At 60.9% G+C, this 25,328-nt stretch overlaps 1 protein-coding gene and 1 long non-coding RNA gene across 3 annotated transcripts in view; one reads left to right on the top strand and one right to left on the bottom strand.

Moving 5' to 3' along the window:
* Window positions 1-77: 77 nt before the first annotated feature.
* Window positions 78-22,954, top strand: LOC119564450. Its single transcript, XR_005223321.2, has 2 exons — window positions 78-201; window positions 20,606-22,954. It is a non-coding gene; the product is annotated as an uncharacterized LOC119564450 (long non-coding RNA).
* The window catches only part of LOC102938687 (zinc finger RNA-binding protein), an 86,495-nt gene continuing 83,929 nt past the window's right edge, over window positions 22,763-25,328 (bottom strand). For both annotated transcript variants that reach the window (XM_037885455.2, XM_037885454.2), the window contains exon 19: window positions 22,763-24,512. In XM_037885455.2, coding sequence (XP_037741383.1) covers window positions 24,333-24,512 — 180 coding nt within the window. In that variant the 3' untranslated portion in view covers window positions 22,763-24,332. The remainder of the gene's footprint in view (window positions 24,513-25,328) is intronic.

The raw sequence follows: 25,328 nt of genomic DNA on the forward strand, positions 1-25,328 counted from the left end.
GGTCCTAGTGCCGGCTCGCCTCGGCCAGTTCGAGCCCCAGGGGAGTCTCTCCTCGGCGGCGCTTCACGCCGGGCTGCCTTGACCCCTGGCAGCACAAGTCCCCATCCCGCCGGGGAGAGGAACACGGGCGGCGGGCGGGTGCGGGACCACGCAGCCCTTCGGGCGCCCGGGGCCAGCGAGCGACCGGCCGATGCAAGGAGGGTGAGTTGTCGCCCACACAAACTGCCCGGCCTTTGTGCTTCGCGGGTGACAAGGCGAGAATTAGTGAGTGGCAGGGGAGATTTCCAACGTTGTGGAAGGAAGTGTGGTTAGACCACGGGATTCTTGAGTTCCAGCCCCAGCCCCGGCGCTGGGTGACCCGTTCCAGCCCCAGCCCCAGACCCGGCGCTGGGTGACCCGTTCCAGCCCCAGCCCCAGCCCTGGGTGACCCGTTCCAGCCCCAACCCCAGCGCCGGGTGACCCGTTCCAGCCCCAGCCCCAGCCCCAGACCCGGCGCTGGGTGACCCGTTCCAGCCCCAGCCCCAGCCCCAGCCCTGGGTGACCCGTTCCAGCCCCAGCGCTGGGTGACCCGTTCCAGCCCCAGCCCCAGCCCCAGACCCGGCGCTGGGTGACCCGTTCCAGCCCCGGCGCTGGGTGACCCGTTCCAGCCCCAGCCCCAGCCCCAGCCCTGGGTGACCCGTTCCAGCCCCAGCGCTGGGTGACCCGTTCCAGCCCCAGCCCCAGCCCTGGGTGACCCGTTCCAGCCCCAGCCCCAGCCCCAGCCCTGGGTGACCCGTTCCAGCCCCAGCCCCAGCCCCAGCGCTGGGTGACCCGTTCCAGCCCCAGCCCCAGCGCCGGGTGACCCGTTCCAGCCCCAGCCCCAGCGCTGGGTGACCCGTTCCAGCCCCAGCCCCAGCGCCGGGTGACCCGTTCCAGCCCCAGCCCCAGCGCTGGGTGACCCGTTCCAGCCCCAGCCCCAGCCCCAGCCCTGGGTGACCCGTTCCAGCCCCAGCCCCAGCCCCAGCCCTGGGTGACCCGTTCCAGCCCCAGCCCTGGGAGACCCGTTCCAGCCACGGCGCTGGGTGACCCGTTCCAGCCCCAGCCCCAGCGCTGGGTGACCCGTTCCAGCCCCAGCCCCGGCCCTGGGTGACCCGTTCCAGCCCCAGCCCCAGCGCTGGGTGACCCGTTCCAGCCCCAGCCCCAGCCCCAGCGCTGGGTGACCCGTTCCAGCCCCAGCCCCAGCCCCAGCCCCAGCGCCGGGTGACCCGTTCCAGCCCCAGCCCCAGCCCCAGCCCTGGGTGACCCGTTCCAGCCCCAGCGCTGGGTGACCCGTTCCAGCCCCAGCCCCAGCGCTGGGTGACCCGTTCCAGCCCCAGCCCCAGCGCTGGGTGACCCGTTCCAGCCCCAGCGCTGGGTGACCCGTTCCAGCCCCAGCCCCAGCGCTGGGTGACCCGTTCCAGCCCCGGCCCCAGCGCTGGGTGACCCGTTCCAGCCCCGGCCCCAGCGCTGGGTGACCCGTTCCAGCCCCGGCCCCAGCGCTGGGTGACCCGTTCCAGCCCCGGCCCCAGCGCTGGGTGACCCGTTCCAGCCCCGGCCCAGCGCTGGGTGACCCGTTCCAGCCCCGGCCCCAGCGCTGGGTGACCCGTTCCAGCCCCGGCCCCAGCGCTGGGTGACCCGTTCCAGCCCCAGCTCCAGCGCTCGGTGACCCGTTCCAGCCCCAGCCCCAGCCCTGGGTGACCCGTTCCAGCCCCGGCCCCAGCGCTGGGTGACCCGTTCCAGCCCCAGCCCCAGCGCTGGGTGACCCGTTCCAGCCCCAGCCCCAGCCCCAGCGCTGGGTGACCCGTTCCAGCCCCAGCCCCAGACCCGGCGCTGGGTGACCCGTTCCAGCCCCAGCCCCAGCCCCAGCCCCAGCGCTGGGTGACCCGTTCCAGCCCCAGCCCCAGCCCCAGACCCGGCGCTGGGTGACCCGTTCCAGCCTCAGCCCCAGCGCTGGGTGACCCGTTCCAGCCCCAGCGCTAGGTGACCCGTTCCAGCCCCAGCCCCAGCCCCAGACCCGGCGCTGGGTGACCCGTTCCAGCCCCAGCCCCAGCCCCAGCCCTGGGTGACCCGTTCCAGCCCCAGCCCCAGCCCCAGCCCCAGCCCTGGGTGACCCGTTCCAGCCCCAGCGCTGGGTGACCCGTTCCAGCCCCAGCGCTAGGTGACCCGTTCCAGCCCCAGCCCCAGCCCTGGGTGACCCGTTCCAGCCCCAGCCCCGGCCCTGGGTGACCCGTTCCAGCCCCAGCCCCAGCCCTAGCCCTGGGTGACCCGTTCCAGCCCCAGCCCCAGCCCTAGCCCTGGGTGACCCGTTCCAGCCCCGGCTCCAACGCTGGGTGACCCGTTCCAGCCCCGGCCCCAGCGCTGGGTGACCCGTTCCAGCCCCGGCCCCAGCGCTGGGTGACCCGTTCCAGCCCCGGCTCCAGCGCTGGGTGACCCGTTCCAGCCCCGGCCCCAGCGCTGGGTGACCCGTTCCAGCCCTGGCTCCAGCGCTGGGTGACCCGTTCCAGCCCCAGCCCCAGCCCTGGGTGACCCGTTCCAGCCCCGGCCCCAGGGCTGGGTGACCCGTTCCAGCCCCGGCCCCAGCGCTGGGTGACCCGTTCCAGCCCCGGCCCCAGCGCTGGGTGACCCGTTCCAGCCCCAGCTCCAGCGCTGGGTGACCCGTTCCAGCCCCGGCCCCAGCCCTGGGTGACCCGTTCCAGCCCCGGCCCCAGCGCTGGGTGACCCGTTCCAGCCCCAGCCCCAGCCCTGGGTGACCCGTTCCAGCCCCGGCCCCAGCGCTGGGTGACCCGTTCCAGCCCCGGCCCCAGCGCTGGGTGACCCGTTCCAGCCCCAGCGCTGGGTGACCCGTTCCAGCCCCAGCCCTGGCCCTGGGTGACCCGTTCCAGCCCCAGCCCCGGCCCTGGGTGACCCTTTCCAGCCCCAGCCCCAGCCCCAGCGCTGGGTGACCCGTTCCAGCCCCAGCCCCAGCGCTAGGTGACCCGTTCCAGCCCCAGCCCCAGCCCCAGACCCGGCGCTGGGTGACCCGTTCCAGCCCCAGCCCCAGCCCTGGGTGACCCGTTCCAGCCCCAGCCCCAGCCCTGGGTGACCCGTTCCAGCCCCGGCCCCAGCGCTGGGTGACCCGTTCCAGCCCCAGCCCCAGCGCTGGGTGACCCGTTCCAGCCCCAGCCCCAGCCCCAGCGCTGGGTGACCCGTTCCAGCCCCAGCCCCAGACCCGGCGCTGGGTGACCCGTTCCAGCCCCAGCCCCAGCCCCAGCCCCAGCGCTGGGTGACCCGTTCCAGCCCCAGCCCCAGCCCCAGACCCGGCGCTGGGTGACCCGTTCCAGCCTCAGCCCCAGCGCTGGGTGACCCGTTCCAGCCCCAGCCCCAGCCCCAGACCCGGCGCTGGGTGACCCGTTCCAGCCCCAGCCCCAGCCCTGGGTGACCCGTTCCAGCCCCCGCCCCAGCCCCAGCCCCAGCCCTGGGTGACCCGTTCCAGCCCCAGCGCTGGGTGACCCGTTCCAGCCCCAGCGCTAGGTGACCCGTTCCAGCCCCAGCCCCAGCCCTGGGTGACCCGTTCCAGCCCCAGCCCCGGCCCTGGGTGACCCGTTCCAGCCCCAGCCCCAGCCCTAGCCCTGGGTGACCCGTTCCAGCCCCAGCCCCAGCCCTAGCCCTGGGTGACCCGTTCCAGCCCCAGCCCCGGCGCTGGGTGACCCGTTCCAGCCCCAGCCGCAGCCCCAACGCTGGGTGACCCGTTCCAGCCCCAGCGCTAGGTGACCCGTTCCAGCCCCAGCCCCGGCCCTGGGTGACCCGTTCCAGCCCCGGCGCTGGGTGACCCGTTCCAGCCCCAGCCCCAGCCCTGGGTGACCCGTTCCAGCCCCGGCGCTGGGTGACCCGTTCCAGCCCCAGCCCCAGCTCTGGGTGACCCGTTCCAGCCCCAGCCCCAGCCCTGGGTGACCCGTTCCAGCCCCAGCGCTGGGTGACTCGTTCCAGCCCCAGCCCCAGCCCTGGGTGACCCGTTCCAGCCCCGGCCCCAGCCCTGGGTGACCCGTTCCAGCCCCGGCCCCAGCGCTGGGTGACCCGTTCCAGCCCCAGCCCCAGCGCTGGGTGACCCGTTCCAGCCCCAGCTCCAGCGCTGGGTGACCCGTTCCAGCCCCGGCCCCAGCGCTGGGTGACCCGTTCCAGCCCCAGCTCCAGCGCTGGGTGACCCGTTCCAGCCCCAGCGCTGGGTGACCCGTTCCAGCCCCAGCCCCAGCCCTGGGTGACCCGTTCCAGCCCCGGCGCTGGGTGACCCGTTCCAGCCCCAGCCCCAGCCCTGGGTGACCCGTTCCAGCCCCGGCGCTGGGTGACCCGTTCCAGCCCCAGCCCCAGCGCTGGGTGACCCGTTCCAGCCCCAGCCCCAGCCCTGGGTGACCCGTTCCAGCCCCAGCGCTGGGTGACCCGTTCCAGCCCCAGCCCCAGCCCTGGGTGACCCGTTCCAGCCCCGGCCCCAGCCCTGGGTGACCCGTTCCAGCCCCGGCCCCAGCGCTGGGTAACCCGTTCCAGCCCCGGCCCCAGCGCTGGGTGACCCGTTCCAGCCCCGGCCCCAGCGCTGGGTGACCCGTTCCAGCCCCGGCCCCAGCGCTGGGTGACCCGTTCCAGCCCCGGCTCCAGCGCTGGGTGACCCGTTCCAGCCCCAGCCCCGGCCCTGGGTGACCCGTTCCAGCCCCGGCCCTGGGTGACCCGTTCCAGCCCCAGCCCCAGCCCTGGGTGACCCGTTCCAGCCCCGGCGCTGGGTGACCCGTTCCAGCCCCAGCCCCAGCTCTGGGTGACCCGTTCCAGCCCCAGCCCCAGCCCTGGGTGACCCGTTCCAGCCCCAGCGCTGGGTGACCCGTTCCAGCCCCAGCCCCAGCCCTGGGTGACCCGTTCCAGCCCCGGCCCCAGCCCTGGGTGACCCGTTCCAGCCCCGGCCCCAGCGCTGGGTGACCCGTTCCAGCCCCAGCCCCAGCGCTGGGTGACCCGTTCCAGCCCCAGCTCCAGCGCTGGGTGACCCGTTCCAGCCCCGGCCCCAGCGCTGGGTGACCCGTTCCAGCCCCAGCTCCAGCGCTGGGTGACCCGTTCCAGCCCCAGCGCTGGGTGACCCGTTCCAGCCCCAGCCCCAGCCCTGGGTGACCCGTTCCAGCCCCGGAGCTGGGTGACCCGTTCCAGCCCCAGCCCCAGCCCTGGGTGACCCGTTCCAGCCCCGGCGCTGGGTGACCCGTTCCAGCCCCAGCCCCAGCGCTGGGTGACCCGTTCCAGCCCCAGCCCCAGCCCTGGGTGACCCGTTCCAGCCCCAGCGCTGGGTGACCCGTTCCAGCCCCAGCCCCAGCCCTGGGTGACCCGTTCCAGCCCCGGCCCCAGCCCTGGGTGACCCGTTCCAGCCCCGGCCCCAGCGCTGGGTGACCCGTTCCAGCCCCGGCCCCAGCGCTGGGTGACCCGTTCCAGCCCCGGCCCCAGCGCTGGGTGACCCGTTCCAGCCCCGGCTCCAGCGCTGGGTGACCCGTTCCAGCCCCGGCCCCGGCCCTGGGTGACCCGTTCCAGCCCCAGCCCCGGCCCTGGGTGACCCGTTCCAGCCCCAGCCCCGGCCCTGGGTGACCCGTTCCAGCCCCAGCCCCAGCGCTGGGTGACCCGTTCCAGCCCCAGCCCCAGCCCCAGACCCGGCGCTGGGTGACCCGTTCCAGCCCCAGCCCCAGCCCTGGGTGACCCGTTCCAGCCCCAGCCCCAGCGCTGGGTGACCCGTTCCAGCCCCAGCCCCAGCCCCAGCCCTGGGTGACCCGTTCCAGCCCCAGCGCTGGGTGACCCGTTCCAGCCCCAGCCCCAGCGCTGGGTGACCCGTTCCAGCCCCAGCCCCAGCGCTGGGTGACCCGTTCCAGCCCCAGCCCTGGGTGACCCGTTCCAGCCCCGGCCCCAGCGCTGGGTGACCCGTTCCAGCCCCGGCCCCAGCGCTGGGTGACCCGTTCCAGCCCCGGCTCCAACGCTGGGTGACCCGTTCCAGCCCCGGCCCCAGCGCTGGGTGACCCGTTCCAGCCCCGGCCCCAGCGCTGGGTGACCCGTTCCAGCCCCGGCTCCAGCGCTGGGTGACCCGTTCCAGCTCCGGCCCCAGCGCTGGGTGACCCGTTCCAGCCCCAGCCCCAGCGCTGGGTGACCCGTTCCAGCCCCGGCCCCAGCGCTGGGTGACCCGTTCCAGCCCCAGCCCTGGGTGACCCGTTCCAGCCCCGGCCCCAGCGCTGGGTGACCCGTTCCAGCCCCGGCCCCAGCGCTGGGTGACCCGTTCCAGCCCCGGCTCCAACGCTGGGTGACCCGTTCCAGCCCCGGCCCCAGCGCTGGGTGACCCGTTCCAGCCCCGGCCCCAGCGCTGGGTGACCCGTTCCAGCCCCGGCTCCAGCGCTGGGTGACCCGTTCCAGCCCCGGCCCCAGCGCTGGGTGACCCGTTCCAGCCCCGGCTCCAGCGCTGGGTGACCCGTTCCAGCCCCAGCCCCAGGGCTGGGTGACCCGTTCCAGCCCCGGCCCCAGCGCTGGGTGACCCGTTCCAGCCCCGGCCCCAGCGCTGGGTGACCCGTTCCAGCCCCGGCCCCAGCGCTGGGTGACCCGTTCCAGCCCCAGCTCCAGCGCTGGTTGACCCGTTCCAGCCCCAGCCCCAGCCCTGGGTGACCCGTTCCAGCCCCGGCCCCAGCGCTGGGTGACCCGTTCCAGCCCCGGCCCCAGCGCTGGGTGACCCGTTCCAGCCCCAGCGCTGGGTGACCCGTTCCAGCCCCAGCCCCGGCCCTGGGTGACCCGTTCCAGCCCCAGCCCCGGCCCTGGGTGACCCGTTCCAGCCCCAGCCCCAGCCCCAGCGCTGGGTGACCCGTTCCAGCCCCAGCCCCAGCGCTAGGTGACCCGTTCCAGCCCCAGCCCCAGCCCCAGACCCGGCGCTGGGTGACCCGTTCCAGCCCCAGCCCCAGCCCTGGGTGACCCGTTCCAGCCCCAGCCCCAGCCCTGGGTGACCCGTTCCAGCCCCAGCCCCAGCCCCAGCCCTGGGTGACCCGTTCCAGCCCCAGCGCTGGGTGACCCGTTCCAGCCCCAGCCCCAGCGCTGGGTGACCCGTTCCAGCCCCAGCGCTGGGTGACCCGTTCCAGCCCCAGCCCCAGCGCTGGGTGACCCGTTCCAGCCCCGGCCCCAGCGCTGGGTGACCCGTTCCAGCCCCAGCTCCAGCGCTGGGTGACCCGTTCCAGCCCCAGCCCCAGCCCTGGGTGACCCGTTCCAGCCCCGGCCCCAGCGCTGGGTGACCCGTTCCAGCCCCAGCCCCAGCCCCAGCCCTGGGTGACCCGTTCCAGCCCCAGCGCTGGGTGACCCGTTCCAGCCCCAGCCCCCGCGCTGGGTGACCCGTTCCAGCCCCAGCCCCAGGGCTGGGTGACCCGTTCCAGCCCCAGCCCCAGCCCCAGCCGTGGGTGACCCGTTCCAGCCCCAGCGCTGGGTGACCCGTTCCAGCCCCAGCCCCAGCGCTGGGTGACCCGTTCCAGCCCCAGCCCCAGCGCTGGGTGACCCGTTCCAGCCCCAGCGCTGGGTGACCCGTTCCAGCCCCAGCCCCAGCGCTGGGTGACCCGTTCCAGCCCCAGCGCTGGGTGACCCGTTCCAGCCCCAGCCCCAGCGCTGGGTGACCCGTTCCAGCCCCAGCGCTGGGTGACCCGTTCCAGCCCCGGCCCCAGCGCTGGGTGACCCGTTCCAGCCCCAGCCCAGGGTGACCCGTTCCAGCCCCGGCCCCAGCGCAGGGTGACCCGTTCCAGCCCCGGCCCCAGCGCTGGGTGACCCGTTCCAGCCCCGGCTCCAACGCTGGGTGACCCGTTCCAGCCCCGGCCCCAGCGCTGGGTGACCCGTTCCAGCCCCGGCCCCAGCGCTGGGTGACCCGTTCCAGCCCCGGCCCCAGCGCTGGGTGACCCGTTCCAGCCCCAGCCCCAGCCCTGGGTGACCCGTTCCAGCCCCGGCCCCAGCGCTGGGTGACCCGTTCCAGCCCCGGCCCCAGCGCTGGGTGACCCGTTCCAGCCCCGGCCCCAGCGCTGGGTGACCCGTTCCAGCCCCAGCTCCAGCACTGGGTGACCCGTTCCAGCCCCGGCCCCAGCGCTGGGTGACCCGTTCCAGCCCCGGCCCCAGCGCTGGGTGACCCGTTCCAGCCCCAGCGCTGGGTGACCCGTTCCAGCCCCAGCGCTGGGTGACCCGTTCCAGCCCCAGCCCCGGCCCTGGGTGACCCGTTCCAGCCCCAGCCCCGGCCCTGGGTGACCCGTTCCAGCCCCATCCCCAGCCCCAGCGCTGGGTGACCCGTTCCAGCCCCAGCCCCAGCGCTAGGTGACCCGTTCCAGCCCCAGCCCCAGCCCCAGACCCGGCGCTGGGTGACCCGTTCCAGCCCCAGCCCCAGCCCTGGGTGACCCGTTCCAGCCCCAGCCCCAGCCCTGGGTGACCCGTTCCAGCCCCAGCCCCAGCCCCAGCCCTGGGTGACCCGTTCCAGCCCCAGCGCTGGGTGACCCGTTCCAGCCCCAGCCCCAGCGCTGGGTGACCCGTTCCAGCCCCAGCCCCAGCGCTGGGTGACCCGTTCCAGCCCCAGCGCTGGGTGACCCGTTCCAGCCCCAGCCCCAGCCCTGGGTGACCCGTTCCAGCCCCGGCCCCAGCGCTGGGTGACCCGTTCCAGCCCCAGCTCCAGCGCTGGGTGACCCGTTCCAGCCCCAGCCCCAGCCCTGGGTGACCCGTTCCAGCCCCGGCCCCAGCGCTGGGTGACCCGTTCCAGCCCCAGCCCCAGCCCTGGGTGACCCGTTCCAGCCCCAGCCCCAGCCCCAGCCCTGGGTGACCCGTTCCAGCCCCAGCGCTGGGTGACCCGTTCCAGCCCCAGCCCCAGCGCTGGGTGACCCGTTCCAGCCCCAGCCCCAGGGCTGGGTGACCCGTTCCAGCCCCAGCCCCAGCCCCAGCCGTGGGTGACCCGTTCCAGCCCCAGCGCTGGGTGACCCGTTCCAGCCCCAGCCCCAGCGCTGGGTGACCCGTTCCAGCCCCAGCCCCAGCGCTGGGTGACCCGTTCCAGCCCCAGCGCTGGGTGACCCGTTCCAGCCCCAGCCCCAGCGCTGGGTGACCCGTTCCAGCCCCAGCCCCAGCGCTGGGTGACCCGTTCCAGCCCCAGCGCTGGGTGACCCGTTCCAGCCCCAGCCCCAGCGCTGGGTGACCCGTTCCAGCCCCAGCGCTGGGTGACCCGTTCCAGCCCCGGCCCCAGCGCTGGGTGACCCGTTCCAGCCCCAGCCCTGGGTGACCCGTTCCAGCCCCGGCCCCAGCGCTGGGTGACCCGTTCCAGCCCCGGCCCCAGCGCTGGGTGACCCGTTCCAGCCCCGGCTCCAACGCTGGGTGACCCGTTCCAGCCCCGGCCCCAGCGCTGGGTGACCCGTTCCAGCCCCGGCCCCAGCGCTGGGTGACCCGTTCCAGCCCCGGCTCCAGCGCTGGGTGTCCCGTTCCAGCCCCGGCCCCAGCGCTGGGTGACCCGTTCCAGCCCCGGCTCCAGCGCTGGGTGACCCGTTCCAGCCCCGGCCCCAGCCCTGGGTGACCCGTTCCAGCCCCGGCCCCAGCGCTGGGTGACCCGTTCCAGCCCCGGCCCCAGCGCTGGGTGACCCGTTCCAGCCCCGGCCCCAGCGCTGGGTGACCCGTTCCAGCCCCAGCTCCAGCGCTGGGTGACCCGTTCCAGCCCCGGCCCCAGCCCTGGGTGACCCGTTCCAGCCCCGGCCCCAGCGCTGGGTGACCCGTTCCAGCCCCAGCCCCAGCCCTGGGTGACCCGTTCCAGCCCCGGCCCCAGCGCTGGGTGACCCGTTCCAGCCCCGGCCCCAGCGCTGGGTGACCCGTTCCAGCCCCAGCGCTGGGTGACCCGTTCCAGCCCCAGCCCCGGCCCTGGGTGACCCGTTCCAGCCCCAGCCCCGGCCCTGGGTGACCCGTTCCAGCCCCAGCCCCAGCCCCAGCGCTGGGTGACCCGTTCCAGCCCCAGCCCCAGCGCTAGGTGACCCGTTCCAGCCCCAGCCCCAGCCCCAGACCCGGCGCTGGGTGACCCGTTCCAGCCCCAGCCCCAGCCCTGGGTGACCCGTTCCAGCCCCAGCCCTGGGTGACCCGTTCCAGCCCCGGCCCCGGCCCTGGGTGACCCGTTCCAGCCCCAGCCCCAGCGCTGGGTGACCCGTTCCAGCCCCAGCCCCAGCGCTGGGTGACCCGTTCCAGCCCCAGCCCTGTGTGACCCGTTCCAGCCCCGGCCCCGGCCCTGGGTGACCCGTTTCAGCCCCAGCCCCAGCGCTGGGTGACCCGTTCCAGCCCCAGCCCCAGCGCTGGGTGACCCGTTCCAGCCCCAGCCCTGGGTGACCCGTTCCAGCCCCAGCCCCAGCGCTAGGTGACCCGTTCCAGCCCCAGCCCCAGCCCCAGACCCGGCGCTGGGTGACCCGTTCCAGCCCCAGCCCCAGCCCTGGGTGACCCGTTCCAGCCCCAGCCCCAGCCCTGGGTGACCCGTTCCAGCCCCAGCCCCAGCGCTGGGTGACCCGTTCCAGCCCCAGCGCTGGGTGACCCGTTCCAGCCCCAGCCCTGGGTGACCCGTTCCAGCCCCGGCCCCGGCCCTGGGTGACCCGTTCCAGCCCCAGCCCCAGCGCTGGGTGACCCGTTCCAGCCCCAGCCCCAGCGCTGGGTGACCCGTTCGAGCCCCAGCCCTGGGTGACCCGTTCCAGCCCCAGCCCCGGCCCTGGGTGACCCGTTCCAGCCCCAGCCCCAGCGCTGGGTGACCCGTTCCAGCCCCAGCCCCAGCGCTGGGTGACCCGTTCCAGCCCCAGCCCTGGGTGACCCGTTCCAGCCCCGGCCCCGGCCCTGGGTGACCCGTTCCAGCCCCAGCCCCAGCGCTGGGTGACCCGTTCCAGCCCCAGCCCCAGCCCCAACGCCGGGTGACCCGTTCCAGCCCCAGCCCCAGCGCCGGGTGACCCGTTCCAGCCCCAGCGCTAGGTGACCCGTTCCAGCCCCAGCCCCAGCGCTGGGTGACCCGTTCCAGCCCCAGCGCTGGGTGACCCGTTCCAGCCCCAGCCCCAGCCCTGGGTGACCCGTTCCAGCCCCAGCCCCAGCCCCAGCGCCGGGTGACCCGTTCCAGCCCCAGCCCCAGCCCCAGCGCCGGGTGACCCGTTCCAGCCCCAGCCCCAGCCCCAGCCCTGGGTGACCCGTTCCAGCCCCAGCCCCAGCGCTGGGTGACCCGTTCCAGCCCCAGCGCTGGGTGACCCGTTCCAGCCCCAGCCCCAGCGCTGGGTGACCCGTTCCAGCCCCAGCGCTGGGTGTCCCGTTCCAGCCCCAGCCCCAGACCCGGCGCTGGGTGACCCGTTCCAGCCCCAGCCCCAGCGCTGGGTGACCCGTTCCAGCCCCAGCCCCAGCGCTGGGTGACCCGTTCCAGCCCCAGCCCTGTGTGACCCGTTCCAGCCCCGGCCCCGGCCCTGGGTGACCCGTTCCAGCCCCAGCCCCAGCGCTGGGTGACCCGTTCCAGCCCCAGCCCCAGCGCTGGGTGACCCGTTCCAGCCCCAGCGCTGGGTGACCCGTTCCAGCCCCAGCCCTGGGTGACCCGTTCCAGCCCCAGCCCCAGCGCTAGGTGACCCGTTCCAGCCCCAGCCCCTGCCCCAGCCCCGGCACTGGGTGACCCGTTCCAGCCCCAGCCCCAGCCCTGGGTGACCCGTTCCAGCCCCAGCCCCAGCCCTGGGTGACCCGTTCCAGCCCCAGCCCCAGCGCTGGGTGACCCGTTCCAGCCCCAGCGCTGGGTGACCCGTTCCAGCCCCAGCCCTGGGTGACCCGTTCCAGCCCCGGCCCCGGCCCTGGGTGACCCGTTCCAGCCCCAGCCCCAGCGCTGGTTGACCCGTTCCAGCCCCAGCCCCAGCGCTGGGTGACCCGTTCCAGCCCCGGCCCCGGCCCTGGGTGACCCGTTCCAGCCCCAGCCCCAGCGCTGGGTGACCCGTTCCAGCCCCAGCCCCAGCGCTGGGTGACCCGTTCCAGCCCCAGCCCTGGGTGACCCGTTCCAGCCCCGGCCCCGGCCCTGGGTGACCCGTTCCAGCCCCAGCCCCAGCGCTGGGTGACCCGTTCCAGCCCCAGCCCCAGCCCCAGCCCCAGCGCCGGGTGACCCGTTCCAGCCCCAGCCCCAGCGCCGGGTGACCCGTTCCAGCCCCAGCGCTAGGTGACCCGTTCCAGCCCCAGCCCCAGCCCTGGGTGTCCCGTTCCAGCCCCAGCGCTGGGTGACCCGTTCCAGCCCCAGCCCCGGCCCTGGGTGACCCGTTCCAGCCCCGGCCCCGGCCCTGGGTGACCCGTTCCAGCCCCAGCCCCAGCCCTGGGTGACCCGTTCCAGCCCCAGCGCTGGGTGACCCGTTCCAGCCCCAGCCGCAGCGCTGGGTGACCCGTTCCAGCCCCAGCTCCAGCGCTGGGTGACCCGTTCCAGCCCCAGCCCCAGCCCCAGCCCCAGCGCTGGGTGACCCGTTCGAGCCCCAGCCCCAGCGCTGGGTGACCCGTTCCAGCCCCAGCCCCAGCCCCAGCCCCGGCCCTGGGTGACCCGTTCCAGCCCCAGCCCCAGCCCTGGGTGACCCGTTCCAGCCCCAGCGCTGGGTGACCCGTTCCAGCCCCAGCCGCAGCGCTGGGTGACCCGTTCCAGCCCCAGCTCCAGCGCTGGGTGACCCGTTCCAGCCCCAGCCCCAGCCCCAGCTCCAGCGCTGGGTGACCCGTTCCAGCCCCAGCCCCAGCGCTGGGTGACCCGTTCCAGCCCCAGCCCCGGCGCTGGGTGACCCGTTCCAGCCCCAGCCCCGGCCCTGGGTGACCCGTTCCAGCCCCAGCCCCAGCCCCAGCGCTGGGTGACCCGTTCCAGCCCCAGCCCCAGCGCTAGGTGACCCGTTCCAGCCCCAGCCCCAGCGCTGGGTGACCCGTTCCAGCCCCAGCCCCAGCCCCAGCGCTAGGTGACCCGTTCCAGCCCCGGCCCCGGCCCTGGGTGACCACTTCCATTCTTTGTGCCTCAGTGTCACCATCTGTAAATGGGGTGAAATAGTGACCTACCTCTTAGGCACAGCACCAGGCACAATTAAAGACTCTGCAAAGTGCAGACAGACCCTTAGATGAAGCCAGCTGTGGAAGGGCGATGTATTATCCATAACCCTACAGCACTTGCAACCCCCTCTGGGCCAGGTCCCGAACTCTCTTCCCCTTTCTGTTGTCACTGGAATGCAGATGCTCCCGTGTCAATCCCTTGGAGCAGATCCTGTATATTGTCAGAACTCCACTGAAGTCAGCAGAGTTGTCCCAATCCTCACCAGCTGAGCCGCTAGCCCCTGCTGCTTCCCTATCACAGAGCAGTGACCTGTGAGATGGCAAAATCCCGCAGAAAGAAAGACCCTTGCATGGGTTGCAATGAAACGCATCAGCTGAATATTCCCCACTCTGGCTCAAGACATGCCCCTGTGAAAATAACTGGAAATAGCTTTTAAAGTAACTTACAGACCAAATGCAACATAAAGAGGCGCTTGCGTTTGGTTTGACATACGACATTCATGCTACCACTGCGTGAGAGAGTGTAGGGCAGGTTTTTAGCAGCCTTTTCATTACAAGAAAGTTGCAGTGAAGAAAAGGGGTAAGGAAGCAGTTTCCCCGATCTCAGAAGAAGCAAAACACTACAATTAATAGGACAATGCCACATAAATCTAAACCATCGAATTTAGTTAGGGCTTAGACACCACCATGCCAATGCTCTTCAGATCCCTGCCATCCCCGCTCCCGTTAATCACGGGATTCATTGCACGGGAACTTTAATGACATTATTACTTATCTGTGGTTGCAATAGCATCAGGAAGCTGCAATTGAGCTCAGGGCTCCACTGCACCGGGCATTGTGTTGAGGCAGCAAGAGATAGTCCTTGCTTTAAGTAGACAAAAGGTGGGGGAGAAAGGCAGAGCTATTATCCTCCTTTCACAGGTGGGAAACTGAGGCAGAGAAAGACTAAGCAACTTGCCCAATGCTGCCCAGAAAGTCAGTCGAGGTGCTGGGAATGGAACCCAGAGCTCCTGTCCAGCATCTGAACCACGAGCTTTGCCTGGTATGCCCTCATCACTAGGTGAACAGCTGCTTCAAAGTCTGTGCGGGAGGGGATTTACGAGAAAGGTGGGCAAGGGCATGGAGAAGAGAAGAGAGCATTCCCCAGTGCGTATTTTGTGGGAGTGAATTTTTAAAAATTCTCCAAGCCTCACAGAATGGAGAAAGCTTGAAAATGTTGACATGCCCAAGCCAGTCTGTACATGCAGTTATGGCCCAAAGGAGCCAATGAAAAGGAGGTATCAGGGAAAGAGCTGTGCAGCCCTACTCTGTGACCTTACCTATCTCCCACTACAGCCAATGAAAAGCCTCCCATTGGCTTCAATGAGATTTTGGCTCCTGAGTGACTAAATTACATTTGCAAATGAAATTTAATCTCCTAAATCAGTGAGGGTGAGCACCGCAATGTCTAACTATCTTTAAAAAGCTGGCCCTAAGGATTTATTTGCACACAAAAATTAATCTGGAATAAGATAGGCTGTGAATTTAAAGTGGATTAGCTATGCCTGATTAACTGCATATGTGGTCACACTTATTCTGGAATAAGAGTGCCTCATTCTGAATTATTTTAATCCACTTTCAAAGGTGATAAGCAATTTAAACAGACACTAAAGATAGATACCCACAGAGTCAACATGAGGCCACAAGGAGTGGATGTCTGTATTAAGCACTCTGCAATGCACTGATGAAGGTGTGGTTCAGTGGTAGAAGTGGGAACAGTTATGTCTACACTACAAAGTTAAATTGACCTTCATCCACCGCTGCAATTAAACCTTGTGTCAGCAGAGCATGTCCACAGTAGGTGTTCTTGCATCAACAGAGAGACCAGTGAACTGTGGGTAGCAATCCCAATGTGCAACTCATGACCATCTGCCACTGGGTGTTCTGGGAAGGATTCGCAATGCCTCCTATGGGCAGGCTGAGCATCCCATGATGCAGTTTTCTCTGTCCTATCATTCCATGGGCTTCCTAGTACATTTCGTGCTGCTTTTCAATGGACCCTGTAAACTGTGCACCTGCCCTCTCTATCAGAAAGCATGGATCTGCCTGCTCTCCAGTCCTCTGATGAGCGCTCTGAACACAATACGCAGTATTTCATGAGTTGGGAATCTGACGATGACCCAGTGGTGTCTGCCCTGCTGTGTGCCATGGACAGAAACAATTCAAGGTTGATTTTTGCATTCACAGAGCAACTGCACCAGGACTATTGGTTCTGGGTGCGAGAAACTAGCATTGAGTGATGACAGGTTTCAGAGTAGCAGCCATGTTAGTCTGTATTCACAAAAAGAAAAGGAGTATTTGTGGCACCTTAGAGACTAACCAATTTATTTGAGCATAAGCTTTCGTGAGCTACAGCTCACTTCATCGGATGCATAAAGTGGAAAGTACAGTGGTGAGATTTTATATGTACACACAGACCATGGAAAAAATATACATTGTAAGGAGAGTGATCACTTAAGATCACTATTACCAGCAGGAGAGTGGGGTGGGGGGAGAGAAAACCTTTTGAAGTGATAATCAAGGTGGGCCATTTCCAGCACATTTCCAGGAGTTAACAAGAACGTCTGGGGGGGGGGGGGGGGGGAGGAATAAACAAGGGGAAATAGTTTTACTTAGTATAATGACTCAACCACTCCCAGTCTCTATTCAAGCCTAAGTTAATTGTATCCAATTTGCAAATTAATTCCAATTCAGCAGTCTCTCGTTGGTGTCTGTTTTCGAAGTTTTTTTGTTGAAGGATACTCACTTTGAGATCAGAAATCGAGTGACCAGAGAGATTGAAGTGTTCTCTGACTGGTTTATGAATGTTATAATTCTTGACATCTGATTTGTGTCTATTTATTCTTTTACATAGAGACTGTCCAGTTTGCCCAATGTACACGGCAGAGGGGCATTGCTGGCACATGATGGCATATATCACATTGGTAGATCTGGAGATGAACGAGCCCCTGATAGTGTGGCTGATGTGATTAGGCCCTATGATGGTGTCCCCTGAATAGATATGTGGGCACAGTTGGCAACGGGTTTTGTTGCAAGGATAGGTTCCTGGGTTAGTGGTTCTGTTGTGTGGTGTGTGGTTGCTGGTGAGTATTCGCTTCAGGCTGGAGGGCTGTCTGTAGGCAAGGACTGGCCTGTCTCCCAAGATTTGTGAGAGTGATGGGTCGTCCTTCAGGATAGGTTGTAGATCCTTGATGATGCGTTGGAGAGGTTTTAGTTGGGGGCTGAAGGTGACGGCTAGTGGCGTTCTGTTATTTTCTTTGTTGGGCCTGTCCTGTAGTAGGTGACTTCTGGGAACTCTTCTGGCTCTGTCAATCTGTTTCTTCACTTCAGCAGGTGGGTATTGTAGTTGTAAGAATGCTTGATAGAGACCTTGTAGGTGTTTGTCTCTGTCTGAGGGGTTGGAGCAAATGCGGTTGTATCGCAGAGCTTGGCTGTAGATGATGGATCGTGTGGTGTGGTCTGGGTGAAAGCTGGAGGCATGTAGGTAGGAATAGCGGTCAGTAGGTTTCCGGTATTGAGTGGTGGGATCACATCGTTATGCAGGTCTGGGATGACGAGCAGTGACTGCAGAACTTTCGGATCTGCAAAGCCACCTTCCCTGAACTGTGTGTGGAGCTCGCCCCGCCCTCTGGTGCAAGGACTCTAAAATAAGAGCTGCCCTAATTGTGGAGAAGCGAGTGGTGATCACTGGGTAGAAGTGGACAATGCCAGCCTGCTACCGATCAGTCGCGAATCAGTTTGGAGTGGGGATGTCCACCATGAGGGTTGCAGTTATGCAAGTGTGCAGGGGCATTAATCGAGGAAGGCCTGTGACGGCAGGCAATGTGCTTGAAATAGTGGATGGTTTTGTGGCAGTGGGATTCCCTAGCTGCAGCAGGGCGATAGATTGCACACATATCCCCATTTTGGCCCTAGACCGTCCTGTGAAGGAGTACATCAGCAGAAAGGGCTACTTTTCCATGTCCTCTTGGCATGGCAAGCAACTTGAGACCATTACTCCTTGTCCTGTCCTCTTCTACCACTGAGAATAGTCTAGAACCATCCTCTCTGGAACCACCTCTCAGGTAGTTGAAAGCAGCTATCAAATCCCCCCTCATTCTTCTCTTCCGCAGACTAAACAATCCCAGTTCCCTCAGCCTCGCCTCATAACTCATGTGTTCCAGACCCCTAATCATTTTTGTTGCCCTTCGCTGGACTCTCTCCAATTTATCCACGTCCTTCTTGTAGTGTGGGGCCCAAAACTGGACACAATACTCCAGATGAGGCCTCACCAATGTCGAATAGAGGGGAACGATCACGTCCCTCGATCTGCTCGCTATGCCCCTACTTATACATCCCAAAATGCCATTGGCCTTCTTGGCAACAAGGGCACACTGCTGACTCATATCCAGCTTCTCGTCCACTGTAACCCCTAGGTCCTTTTCCGCAGAACTGCTGCCTAGCCATTCGGTCCCTAGTCTGTAGCTGTGCATTGGATTCTTCCATCCTAAGTGCAGGACCCTGCACTTATCCTTATTGAACCGCATCAGGTTTCTTTTGGCCCAATCCTCCAATTTGTCTAGGTCCCTCTGTATCCTATCCCTGCCCTCCAGGGTATCTACCACTCCTCCCAGTTTAGTATCATCTGCAAATTTGCTGAGGGTGCAATCCACACCATCCTCCAGATCATTTATGAAGATATTGAACAAAACCGGCCCCAGGACCGACCCCTGGGGCACTCCACTTGACACCGGCTGCCAACTAGACATGGAGCCATTGATCACTACCCATTGAGCCCGACAATCTAGCCAACTTTCTACCCACCTTATAGTGCATTCATCCAGCCCATACTTCTTTAACTTGCTGACAAGAATACTGTGGGAGACCGTTTCAAAAGCTTTGCTAAAGTCAAGAAACAATACATCCACTGCTTTCCCTTCATCCACAGAACCAGTAATCTCATCATAGAAGGCTATTAGATTAGTCAGGCATGACCTACCCTTGGTGAATCCATGCTGACTGTTCCTGATCACTTTCCTCTCATGTAGGTGCTTCAGGATTGATTCCTTGAGGACCTGCTCCATGATTTTTCTAACTCCACTTCCTCATGCACTATGCTGTCCTTGAGGTTCACGGCACCGGCCACTGTCTCCAGCCCTCCGAAGTATCCACAGGGCTCTTGGCAGCGGAAGTGGGGCTGCCCCCACAGATGTCACGCATCTCCTTGTAGAAACTGCATACATTTGGTGCTGCATCAGAGCAACTATTGGCCTCCCTTGCCTGCTGGGATGCCTGCCTCAGCTCCTTGATTTTTGCCCAGCACTACTGCGTGTCCCTATTTCATCCCTTCTCCTCCATGCCACTATCAAATTTCCCCATAGGCATCCAAGTTCCTGCGGCTAGAGCGGAGCTGACACTGCACAGCCTGCTCTCCCCACAGACCAGCAGATCCACCCTGTCCTGTGTACGCCAGGCAGGGGAGTGTTTGCTGCGGGAAGCCAGCATGGTCAGTTTGGCAGGTTCTATGTGAGCTCTCCATGCCGAGCAAACTGGAAGATCAATTTCAAAAACTTCCAGGGCTTTAAAAGGGAAGGGGCACATGCCTGTGTACGTGGCTGCAGGGCAGCAGAGTTCAAACCGGTGACCAGAGCAGTCATGCTGGGCATTGTGGGACACCTCCTGGAGACCACTTAGGACAACATAAGCAATGCCATGTTTACACCGACACTGCATCACTCTATGTCACCCTAACAGCTATGCCTCTCATTGAGGTGGTTTTCATATGTCGGTGTGGCAGGAGAGTTAAACTGGCGGGAGGAACATTGCAGTGTGTACACCTCTACTGGTAGGTCGACGTAAGCTGCCTTATGTCTACTTAACTCGTAGTGTAGACAAGCCCTTAGAGCAGAAGAGGAGACTCCGGCAGCAGCAGAGCATTCATGAATAAGGAATTCTCAGTGGGGGGGGAGGGATAGCTCAGTGGTTTGAGCATTGGCCTGCTAAACCCAGGGTTGTGAGTTCAATCCTTGAGGGGGCCATTTAAGGATCTGGGACAAAAATTGAGGGTTGGTCCTGCTTTGAGCAGGGGGTTGGACAAGATGATCTCCTGAGGTCCCTTCCAACCCTGAGATTCTATGATTCTAAGGAGAGCTACAATGGGAAGCAAAGACTCAGAGCCCTGCAAGGAACTGTGGAAGGAAAATCTGATGATGGGTGGAGTGCGGCAGGACATGCCCAAAGGATGTCTCAACCTGATTATATTGTTAAATACCCATAAGGTTTCTGTACCAAGGAGATGCTCTCGTTCCAAAACGGTGACTTGGCTCTCAGCCATTTGACTTTTGATCAACATCAGCCAAGTCCACACAGTCCCTCTGCCCACGCACCTGACTTAAACTGTACTCAGAACGTCAGAACTCCTGAAACCAGATAGGAATCCAAGCCCACAACTTGACAACAGTCATAAAGACTTTAAACATGGGGCACTTCCTTAGGAGACTCTGCAAGTTTGTGTTCTCGAGTAGCAACGGGGCCAGGTTAGTTAGGCAGGTGACTACTATTTCCCCTATCCACTCTAGAGAAGCAGATTCGTTGTTTCACAAGCTGTAATAATTTCTCTTTTGCAACTAACTAGACCCAAACGTTGGACAAAAATCAAATTGAGGGACACAATGAAAAAAAAGCAAAGGAAACTTAAAATAAGGTATCTAAACTTGAGGGGGGGTGTTTGTTTTGTTTTTTAAACGAAAGATTTCCTACCAGTGTTGCCACCAATTCGGCTTCAGTGATGTTTGTAGCTACACAAATATGAGCATGGACAAGTCTCCAGGCAGCGGCTGGAGTTTTATGGACCTCACTCCCTCAACTCTTCACTGAACTCCTCAACTGAAGCAGATCTGAGAGACACGGGGCTTAAAATGCTGGTGTGCATCTGTGCTATTTGAGTGTTCCCACGTGCGTTAGCACTGGAGAAGTGAAATATCATCGCAACGGAAGGAAATTTTTGAGAGAAATAAGCCTATTGTAGATGTCTTAAAGCACATATTTTCAGGTGAATTTATACTCCAATGAAAAAGTGAGGTTTGCATGGGATCGAGGAAACCTCCCCACACTCAAGTGACAACTGCGAGAGAGGTTTGGAAGGCTGCCAGCCAGTTTATCATCTCCAAGAGCAGTTTGTTTGGCAGCTGTTAGCTTTAGGTACATATGTGGCCTTCACCACCATAATACTGAGTTTGCATGTGTTGTGATCGCTTCACCTTACCCCCCGAAGCCAAAAGCACTTTCACGAGGATGTGCTGGAACTGGCATTTGCCTTTTCAGGTTGTGCTGCTAGCTCCGTACTTGTTCCCCACCTTACTTGTCGCCATGTGAGCTCACTACCTCAAATTGTGATGGGATCACTGCAGTTATGCTTCTTTCTGCTTTATGGCTCTGGCAACTTGATTTTCAAGTTTGGGATCGCTGTATCCACACTCGTGGCTTTTACTTCCTATTCTCTTTTATTATTATTTCAAACTGGATGATAAACTGTCATGTCCTCTTTTAGGGGCTGATCCAGACAAGGCGTCATGCACACCCTCAACTCCCACTGATGGCAGTAGGAACAGACAGTGCTCACAACATGATGGAAGACAACACACGGCAGAATCAGGGTTTTACTGACAAGTTACGGAGATTCTGCAGTACAAATGAGCGAGTGCACATTAGTTGCTACCCATACCGCAAATCTGAGGCAAGCAGCAAGGCTTTGGTTAAACAAACAATGCATTTATTTAGCAACCTGCACAAAACGTTCTTATCTGTCCTTTTAAATATATTTATTTTGAAAAGATCAAAAAGATAAAACTCAGAAAAGGACGTATCACTGTACCCAAAAATGGTTCTGTGCAGCACCCATTTACAGAACAGCATTACATTCTTATTTGAAACGTTGGAGAGTTTCAAGCTTTTATTTTTCCATTTTCCAAGGCGGGGGTGCACGGGAGAATCTTCAGAACACAGGATCAGCACCATCTATGGAAAGAACAACAGCCAATTTATGGGAAACAAGGAATAACTTAAAAACAAAACCCACATTATTGTACATTAATCATTCTGGAATATTCTGTTACCTGGCACAACTCTCAAGATTGTACATAGAACGCAAAGAAGTTCATTTAATGCAATCTAAATAATAACCTAATGTGGATTTCAACAGTGCCAGTGAAATCTTTTTCCGTAAACTGAGAAGGCCTTGAATCAAATATAAGCTAAAAATGGCATATATAAGCTCTAAAGTAGCAAGGGCTAGTTTCTCAGGACACACTAGTTTTTGGGTGTGGTGCTGTCTCAGATGATGTGTCATACCTGCTGACCATCTTGTATCACATTGATCTGCTTTCAGTGTTTAGAATTTGAAGCTCTTCTCCTGCTTCTCCCTACACTCTTATCTTAAGCCAGCATATAAACATGAACTAATTTGCAAAATCATTTCCTCACTAACACCATGCCCTGAGCTAGGAGGTTACCAAAGGAAACCTTCAGCTTTCATAGGATATGCCAATCCGCTAGCAAAACAACGATGATGGGTCACAACTGCCTAAAGAGGAGAATGCAAATGTAACTCAAAGAGCTCCAACCAGGCCACAGAACGTCTATGCACAGAGAGAAATTTTTCTATATTCGTTACTGTTCCCTGAACTGCCTTATAACCTCCATAGAGCATTTCTGTAGCACCTTGGCATGCAATGCAATAATTCTAGTCCTCACAAGACTCTCAGCTCACCATACTGTCTTGTTTGTGATTTCTTGGTGCTCAGGATCTGAGCTGAGAATTGCTGTCCTAAGGAATTCATCCTCAACTGCAGCCAATCCATCCATTTTCACAAATATAAACCTAAACCTTTGTTCACAGTTCCAATTGACCCCTTTTCTTGGGAAGAAATTCACTCCAATTTGAGATACAGATACAAAAGGGTTTTGGTCTTCTCCCCAGGGGTTCAAGGAGAAAAGCAATTTAATGTGCTTGTAACGGGAAGCACGGCTGAGTTCTATTTAATGGTGAATAGAACAAGTATTTTTCGTTAAAAAGATAATCCAAGAATTTGCTGTCGAGATTAAAAATGCTGAATAACGTTAGAAAACCCAAACCAAAGTATTAATGGAGTTTATAAAAAAAAGGTTTAAATGAGGATCTGGGTGTGAAGTTGAAGTGCTGAGAGTTTGGGATAATCACCATCCAGCCAATCAGCTACCTGACTTGTGGTCACTTGCTAGTCCAGAGTTCCCCAAATTGTGGGGGACGCCGGAACATTTTGGGAGGCTGCAGCGGGGCCTGGGCCAGCCTCCCTAGGGAAGGAGTGCCACCCCGCTGAACCCCACCCCCAGTTGCTGGCCCCCACCGCAGCTCCGCTCCCGACCCAGGGCCAAGTTTGGGGACAAGAGTGGAACTGCATGGGGCCGTGGGCTCAGCTGCAGGCCCCCACCATGGCCTAGGCTGTGGCTCCACCCCTGCCCTCAGCCTCGGCCCCTCGCCATGGCTCTGTTCCTGGCCCCACTCCCTGCCTAGATACACCCCTACCTGGGGCCCCTTTACCCGTCCTTCCCACCCCCACGCTGGGAGCTGTGGAAGGTTGATGGGGTAAGGGGGGTGCGACCCTGAAAAGTTTGGGGATCACTGTGCTAGTGGGATTCATTGGTTAAATACTAGACATTAGATAGTAAATGGAAGCATAACTCCTTTATTTTATTTTTTTCATTTTTCTCCTTTTTTCCAGGTAGCACTACAAAGACATTCAAATATTAAAGCCACGTTACAGGCCGTCCTTTAAACACACATAAAATAACCAAATGAACTGTGTCAAGTGACCCTAGAACACAACGTTGTCAAAATAAAAGTTCTTTAAAAGAAAAAAAATGCCATTGGGCAACCAATTGAGAAACCCTCCACATAGAAACAGGTTGATCCAATCACTACTGGCTGCCCAATGCTAGGCTATCAGCTTTCCCAGATGGGCTTGCTGGCTATACACTAAGTGCTGAGACCAAGCCCTTCACCCCCGTTTCTGTCAGTGCAGCTAGGACACCCTTCCTTTGCTCAGCATCAGTAGATTTTACGGAATGGTAACCCAAACAAGCAGAGCTATCAAAGCCTGAAATTTTCTATTTCCGAGAGGTGCTGCTGAGAAATGCCTGGCTTTAAAAATGGACTAAATGTTAAACTGTGCAGATTAAAAAAAAAAAAAAAAAAAAAAAAGGCAGCAGCTTTTCCCTGTGTGAGTCCTGGCCACCTCTCTTTGGAAGGCACTCATTGGTATGCAGAGAATCTCTGTGGTTAGTGAGTATACTGTCATGTAACAGGTATTAGAAAGTTAGCACGCTGGCCCTATTCTTAGCACCACCACTTCAGACTGTTCAGAGTAGCACTTACCCCTACTCATAGTGTCACCTCGACGGGCACATATTTTTTGCTTTCCCGGAAGAGAAAAACTATGCAAAGTTGCAAACTACAATACCAAACAGGAGAAACCGTTCCAGTTTTTCCCCCTCTTTCTAGACAGCATGTTTTACAGGGGTGTTTTTAAGTACACTGTGAGGTGTCTAATGGAGAACTATAAATCCAAGGGAATTAAACATTGCAGACTCTGTCATTTCTACTGTCAACTGTCATTTATAAGTTGGCTGATTTGCCAAAAATGGCTCTGAGCAAGCAGCTTATGTACCTCTTTACAATGCAGCACCCACTTCACTGCCCCAAAGTGGGAGCGCACAAAGTGCAAGATCCCCTTCCAAAAAAAAAAAAAAAAATCAAACTGGTCAATTTCAGACAGACACTCCAGATCCAGCTAGAAACTGCCTCCCATTTCAGGCTGGACAGCTAAAGTGAACACAGACACACTTTTTAAAGATACAAACCCAATAAATGTGTGTTTTCCTTTACATGTCATGGGACATATTTAAAGCTTAAGAGAAATACCAGAGTTTAAAAAAAGTGCCTGCCTCAATCTATCTATGTTGCTGTGGGGAGGGTTTCTTCTGGGGGGAGGACGGGGGGATGGGCGCACAGGAAGGGGACGTAATAGAGGGAGAGGGACTGTTGCCATAATCAACTTTACTCTTACGGAATGATGCAATTTATGTAATGATTTAAGCACAATTTAAAACAAATCTACAGTACGTTATTTCAAGGGGAAAAACACTAAAATTGCCAAATGTCAGACTAAACAGCAACTCATATTTATATATAAAAAATTAAAGTCATGTGAACATTATCTCAGCAAATGCTACAACAGTGGTTAGGCATCATCATCTTCCTCTTTTTTGTGCTTCTTCCCGTCGCCCTCGCCCTCAGCTGTCTCACTGGTGTCTCGTCTCCTTTTTCTGTTGCGTGCATTAAGTCTATTTTTAGGAGGTGGCAAAGGGTCCATTCCAAGTACTTTGTGTATCTGCCTGAAAGCTAGCATCCTTAAAGCATGCTAGAGGAGGAAGCAGAAGAAACATTAGGATGGTACCATTGACAGGACAGTAGTAGGCATGACACAGCTGATACCACATAGCCTATGGTATCTTCTGCGTACAGCAGCCTTTATAGTCACACACTGCAGGCTGGAGTTTAAAGCTAACAACAACAACATGTTCTAAATACCAAGTACAGATACAAAGTACTAAGGACCTTACTGCACAGCTGCTGAGAGCTCGTACGTTCAATTAAAATCCGGGAAAGCTGAGCTAGTCAGTTCCTCTGAAAAATCTGGCCTCACATTTTTTGTCCTGATCCAAAACCTGCTGAAGTCAATGGAAATCTTTACAATAGTTTCTAGCTCTTAGAAAGACTGTTCCCAAAGCCCCACAAAGAGCTAGAAACCACTGTTCTTTGTTTGGTAGAAGAAACAGAGTACAAATAGTAGCAGTCTTCTCACATCCCACATTGATCCATCCTAGAATGATCTCCTGCCTGCTATACCAACAGAAGTGATTCTAACTCCCTCGACCCTTTAGTCCTAGACATCTCTGTTAGGTACTCTCATTATTCACTGGGGTCTAAGTAGAAAATGCTATACAGAGTCCACATAGGAATATCTAATCTAAAGTCTTGAGTTTAATACAAGCCAGAAAGGTGAAAATTCAATATTTAACTGGTAAGCCTACCAGGGTTGTTCTACACACAGGAAATACTTAGCTCAGAAGCAGAGATCAGTGTGAATTCCTAAACCAAATATTTGACTTCAGCCTACTGCTCTGGAGATGTCAGGCAAGATTACATACACTAAAAGCATTTTTAATTTTTTCTA

This window comes from Chelonia mydas, chromosome 25 (assembly GCF_015237465.2).
Source record: "Chelonia mydas isolate rCheMyd1 chromosome 25, rCheMyd1.pri.v2, whole genome shotgun sequence".
Classification (NCBI taxonomy): domain Eukaryota; kingdom Metazoa; phylum Chordata; order Testudines; family Cheloniidae; genus Chelonia; species Chelonia mydas.